The sequence below is a fragment of the Sinocyclocheilus grahami genome, unplaced genomic scaffold, assembly GCF_001515645.1.
Source record: "Sinocyclocheilus grahami isolate Dianchi unplaced genomic scaffold, SAMN03320097.WGS_v1.1 scaffold2102.1, whole genome shotgun sequence".
NCBI lineage: Eukaryota > Metazoa > Chordata > Actinopteri > Cypriniformes > Cyprinidae > Sinocyclocheilus > Sinocyclocheilus grahami.
Genome location: NW_015507281.1, coordinates 21,462 through 27,562, shown reverse-complemented (window position 1 = coordinate 27,562; position 6,101 = coordinate 21,462). Strand labels below are relative to the sequence as shown.

The following is a 6,101-nucleotide window of genomic DNA, read 5'->3' as shown; positions in this document are numbered from 1 at the left end:
CGTCTGTGAACTCTCTGCCTGTCCTGTCATGGCTATGGAGGCCGTCTGTGAATCCTCTGCCTGTCCTCTCACGGCTATGGAGGCTGTCTGTGAGCTCTTTGCCTGTCCTGTCACGGCTACGGAAGCCACTTTTGAACTTTTGTCCTACTCTGAACTGGCTGAGGAGGCCATCTCTGAACCCTCGCCCTTTTCTGAACCAGCCATGGTGGCTGATTGTGAATTGTCTCTCCGTCTCGTCTCAACTAATGTCTCTGATTTCGAACTGTCTGTCTTGCCTGTCTCTGTCAAAGAATCTAAACCTGAGCTGTCTGTCTAAATGCTTCTGTTGAGTCTGAATTTGAACTATCTGTCAGTCCTGATTTAGTCATTGAGTCTGTTGTTGAACCATCCGTCTGTCCAGTTTCAGTCACTGAAATGTCTACCAGTCCAGCTTCAGTTAATACAACAAATTTTGAGCTGTCAGTCTATATGGGATTTCAGCCCATGAATATGTTTGTGAACTACCTGCCAGTCCAGTTTCCCTCAATGAGTCTGATTTTTAACTGTCTGTCTTGCCAGTTTCTGTCACTGAACTGTCTACTTCAGCCTCTGTCAATGCTCTTGATTGTGAACTATCTGCCAGTCCTATTCCAGCCAATGCATTTAATTATAAATTGTCTGTCCGTCCGGTCACTGTTAATGGACCCGATTCTGAATTATCTGTCTGTCCAGTTTCTACTAATGAGCCTGAGTGTGAATTGTCAGCCTGTTCAGTTTCAGTCAATGAGCCTGTTTATGAACTGTCTGCCCGTTCAGTTGTCACCTGGGAAACTATTAATTAACTTTTTGTGTTCTGCCTTGGCCTTTGAGGCCATAAATGCTCTGTCTGTCTTGTGTGTCTCAGTTTTCCCTAGATCCCAGTCTCTGCCATGGGTATCTACTCCAGCCTGGTGGTCTTCTGTCCCGCTCTGGTGGTCTTCTGCTCTGCCTGTTCAGTCTGCTCCGCCCTGGTGGGCTCCTGTTCCGTCTGCTCCGCCCTGGTGGGCTTCTACTCGGTCTCCTCTGCCGTGGAGGTCTTCTGCTCCACCCTGGTGGGCTCCTGCTTTGTTTTCTTCACCCTGGTGGGCTTCTGCTCCGCTGTGGGGATCTCCGGACCTGTCTGCTCTGCTGTGGTGGTCCTCAGCTCCACCTGTTCTGCCGATTCCGCTCTGGCTCTATGTTCCGCCCTGGTCCTCTGTTCCACTGGCTCCGCATTGGCTCCCTGTTCTGCCCTGGTTCCCTACTCCGACTTGGTGCTCTGCTCTGCCGGCTTTGCCTCAGTCCCCAGTCTCTCTATTTCCACATGGACCTGGCCCACCGTCCCTCCCCCTGTTCCGCCTCCGCTCCACCACACTCCTGGATGGTATTGTGTTGGGGGCGTCTGGAAGCCGCTTGGCTCCGGTGGTCTTCTGCTCCGCCGTGGGGATCTTCGGTCCCGTCTGCTCTGCTGTGGTGGTCCTCAGCTCCGCCGGCTCTGCCTCAGTCCCTGGTCTCTCCTATCCTTGGACCTGGCCCTCCGTCCCTCCCCCTGTTCCGCCTTCGCTCCACCGCCCACCTGGATCGTTTAGTGTTAGGAGCGTCTGGAAGCCGCTCCTTGGGGGGGGGCTCTGTCACAAATCCGGTCCGTGGCCTTCCATCCAATTGCCACCAGAGGTCGCTCTCCCATTATACTGACTCTCACACCACACAGACTGTTACACATTACCCTGGACTGCAGTTCCCATCATCCATTGCACTGATTGCACACAGCTGTAACCAATCACACGCTCAGGATCTTTGGTCCCGTCGGCTCTGCTGTGGTGGTCCTCAGCTCCGCCGGTTCTGCCTCAGTCCCTGGTCTCTCCTATCCTTGGACCTGGCCCTCCATCCCTCCCCCTGTTCCGCCTCCCCTCCCCCGCCCTCCGGAATCGTAAAGGGTTTTGAGCGTCTGGAAGCCGCTCCTTGGGGGGGGGGCTCTGTCACAAATCCGGTCCGTGGCCTTCCATCCAATTGCCACCAGAGGTCGCGCTCCCATTATACTGACTCTCACACCACACAGACTGTTACACATTACCCTGGACTGCAGTTCCCATCATCCATTGCACTGATTGCACACAGCTGTAACCAATCACACGCTCACCTGAAAGCGATTACACACCCTATATAACACCCACTCAGATCCTGCTCAAGTCGCTGAGTATTGTTTAGATGATGGATCAGCAATCTCTGTTTAAATGCAGGCAGTCTCTCTGGAAATGTAAATATACATAGAGAATCCTTCACCTAGATATCATACTATAGAGACTGTGTCTGTTTCCAGAACTAGCAAATACAAAAAATGCCCAAACCAGTTTAAGGGCAATAATTTAATTGATGTTAAATTATTATAATATAATATTATAAGGAATATTGCGATTAAAATTAATTCAATCATAACTCTCTGAAGATTTTAGCATGGTGATGGATATGACAATGTTATTATATTTGGTCTTGGCGGAATAGATCTGCTACGCTGCTGCTGAATTGCTGCTGCTGTTGGTAATTGCTGTAGTTGTAGATTATTGCTGCTGCTGCAAGCAAGTACAGCAACTTGCTACTGGCAATGCATACGCCGATACGGTGCCGTGAGTATTTAAGACATGCTGCTGCTACACAAATAGCATATAAAATAACCCGTAGCAGATCTATACAGGTGGAGCTGGGGAAGGTGGAGGGTTTCAGAGAAACTCTGAAAGCGCGCTGCAGGAATCTCTAGTGTATGCTAGCCAGCCGTATAAATACAAGGCAGTAAGCTAAATGGCTGCATATGCATCATGAACCAATCAGCTTGTGCCAAGTCGTTTAACTCTCTGAATATCATCAGTTACGTTAACAACCCATCAGCCTGCGCCATCTAGAGTTTCATGACTGAACTATATATCTAACTTCTGCCAGTCATGTTTTTACATTGTAGTACATGTAACTATATAAATATATTTTTTATATAAAGCATTCACAAAGCAAGCACATTTGTACATTTTTCCTGTGTAAAATGGTGGTAAACATCTGAACAATATCTTTCTTTTGCAAATAAACAAATAAATAAATGAATTAATTAATTAAAATCTAGATAAATGTTCAGAAGGATACTGCAGCTCCTCTACAGCCCTGTTGTCGATCATCCCTTGACTGTTGAAGACCAGAGTGCTGCTCAGTAACACAGCCAGACAGAAGATGTTTGTGTCATGCTTCGAGTCCCCCTAAGATGCAGAACCACATTTGTGAAGTTAGAATAATAAACTGGAAATAGCCTTGAATTTGCATTCATATTCAACTCGATGAAAGGTACTCACACAGCTATAACATTTAGTGCTCCATTTAAGCAGGTCGAGATGTCCCGGCCTGGACTTTACAGCAAACTAGCAAGCTAGCACTAGACTGAATACATCTGTCCATTCTCAAAAGCCAACAACATGCTGAATGCACAACCAAAAAAAAAAAAAGCACTTGGAAAATAAGTCTGGACACTCATTTGCATACTAAGCTGGTTGACAGCTGTTATTGCACAGTCACCATTTTAGATTGACTATCTGTAATACTATGTAATAGAGACGTAATGATATCAAAATCTCACGATACGATAATATCACGATATTGAGTTGACGATACAATATTTATTGTGATATTTAAATATAAAAAAAGACAAATGAAGACACCATAAGTGTTTATTAAACAGTGATTGAACATTACAATGATGAACAAATTAACCACATTATATCCTGTCCTCTTTTGTTTATCCTCTAATCATAACGGTTTCTTAGAGGTATGAGGTATAGTATGAGGTAACAGGTAACATCATTATTTTTCTAACATTCTCTATGCTACTGCCTAACTACCTCATAGATTAGGTATCAACTTTTAAGTGCAAAAAAAAAACCAGTCAATTTTCCAGTATCTCAGACAATCGGGTTTTGAGGATTGTGAGTCACTCCCTCAATTGACCTATTTTAAGGCCTCTTTTCTTTTGCCTCCAATCACATGCTGTTGCTTTGTTGTGCTAGGAAAGCAACAATTGTGAATGAAGGGTCAAGACAAGAGGGTGGGCTTTGAGATGGGTCAATTCTTGAAAACAAAACAACCCAGTAAAAATAAAAATAGCAGCCTACTTATTGCAGCTGGACCTAGAGCTGAATAAGTATGTAAGCTCACTCACTGATTCACCCACACATTCGCCCACTCACCTCTTTCACTCATTTACTCACAGACTCGCTCACTCACTCTGAGACAGTTTTTTATAGGAAAATGAGCATATCAACATTTTCAGGTAGAAGCTGGGATCTCTGGGGATTTACAATGTCCCCTGCTGTCAAAAAAACCCTCTCACTTGGGACTGAGGTTGTTGGGACAGAGAAATATAACTTGGCCAAGGTTGACAGCAGTGGGTAATGATGTGAGTTGCTTCTCCACCACTCGAGAGGACCAGCGGAGAGTGAGATAGAGGTCTCTTTGTGGTACGAGTCATTGTCTGCTTCGATCTCAGCCATTGGCTGTCTTCTGCTGTCCACCTGAATAGAATCTTCAAGAGCAGTCTTTTTGGATGGAGAAGAGACACCCCCCACAGCTGCATGTTCTCGTTGTGGCAGGTCAATTTCAGACTCCAGCTGTCCAACTACATGCTACCCGGTGCTGCTTCTTCCACTGTGTCTAGAGTGTCTATTTCATGAGCGTTGCGCCTGACTTCAACACTCAGAAGGGCTGCAGCGACTGCCTGTTCTTGCTCCAGGTAGCGCTCAATCATGTCAAGTGAGCTGTTCCATCGTGTTACTACATCCATTATGAGTTTATGTACTGGCAAGTTTAACATATGCTGCTTGGAGGTCAGCATAGCTGTGGCAGTTGAACTGCGGTGAAAAAAACGTTGCTACACGCCTCACTCTTCCAAGCAGATGACTCACACGGTTTACCTTCAAACCTGCCTGGGAAGCAAGGTTTAAGCTGTGAGCGAAACACTTTATGTGTGGGGACAGACCAGCCTCTTTCACCGCTACACCCGTGTTTCTTGCATTGTCACTAACAACAGCGGTGCCCGGGTGATTGTTGTTATTCGTCATGTCTAGCTCCCACTCTGAAACAGCGGATTTTAACACCTCGCCTATGTTGTGTCCAGTGTGTGACTCAAAGAGAGCCTGTGTCTGTAGGACAAAACTTTTCATCTCCCATTCACCTGTCATAACATGCTGTGATAGTAACATAACCCTGAGTAGCTTGTGAAGTCCACCCATCTGTGGTGAGTGAGATGCACTCCGCTTGTTTTAGGCTCTGTACAACTTTAGCCCTTGTCTCTTTGTAGAGAGCTGGTAATATCGTTTGACTAAAGTATGGCCGTGATGGGATTCTATATTTTGGCTCGAGTGTGTTTACTAATCTCCTAAAACCTTCGCTGTCCACCACGGAGAATGGCTGTAGGTCTTTGGCTATATATTCACCAATGCATCTTGTGATTTCTTGCGCCCTCGAGCTGTCATGGGGGAGTGAGATTGTAAACGCTTCCTTTATAGCCTTTTGGCCCGGCTGGAGCCCGTGCAGGGCTCTACTGTGGGGTATTTTGAGCTAAAACTTCATGTACACACTCTGGGGACATTAGAGATTAATTTTACATATTGTAAAGAGGGGCATAAAAGGTCACCTTTAAGGTTATCTCTGCTGCAGAAGTGAAAGTGTTATTGGACCCTTGGGCACTAGTAATTTGGTAAATTTGTTACTTCACCTTGTCCACGTCCCCGAGTCCCTCGGTGTCCAGCAGCACCAGAGTGGTTTCTGCTTTAGTGGGGTGAGGCACGCACCACATCCAGATGCCCTTCGTCTTGGACTCGATTGTGCTGCCCAGTGCAAACCCTGATAACCACACACCAGAAACCCCACAATGACTTGCATGCATTCATTTGAACAGCTCGAGCGTTTGGATGGCATCAGTGCTGCTGACCTGTTTGTTTCCCGGCCAGTCGATTCATCAGGTAGGACTTCCCGGTGCGATAGAGACCCACCACAGCCACCACCACCACGGGCTGCTGGATCTGCTCCAGAACCTGCAACGCTGACCCCTGCACACACAGCTTCCCATCGGA

General features: G+C 46.6%; 1 protein-coding gene across 1 annotated transcript in view; it reads right to left on the bottom strand.

Moving 5' to 3' along the window:
- The window catches only part of LOC107574049 (guanylate-binding protein 1-like), a 13,741-nt gene that overhangs the window by 4,802 nt on the left and 2,838 nt on the right, over positions 1–6,101 (bottom strand). The window contains exons 3-4 of the mRNA XM_016260521.1: positions 5,744–5,871; positions 3,141–3,236 (exon numbers count right to left, since the gene is read on the bottom strand). Coding sequence (XP_016116007.1) covers positions 3,141–3,236; positions 5,744–5,871 — 224 coding nt within the window. The remainder of the gene's footprint in view (positions 1–3,140; positions 3,237–5,743; positions 5,872–6,101) is intronic.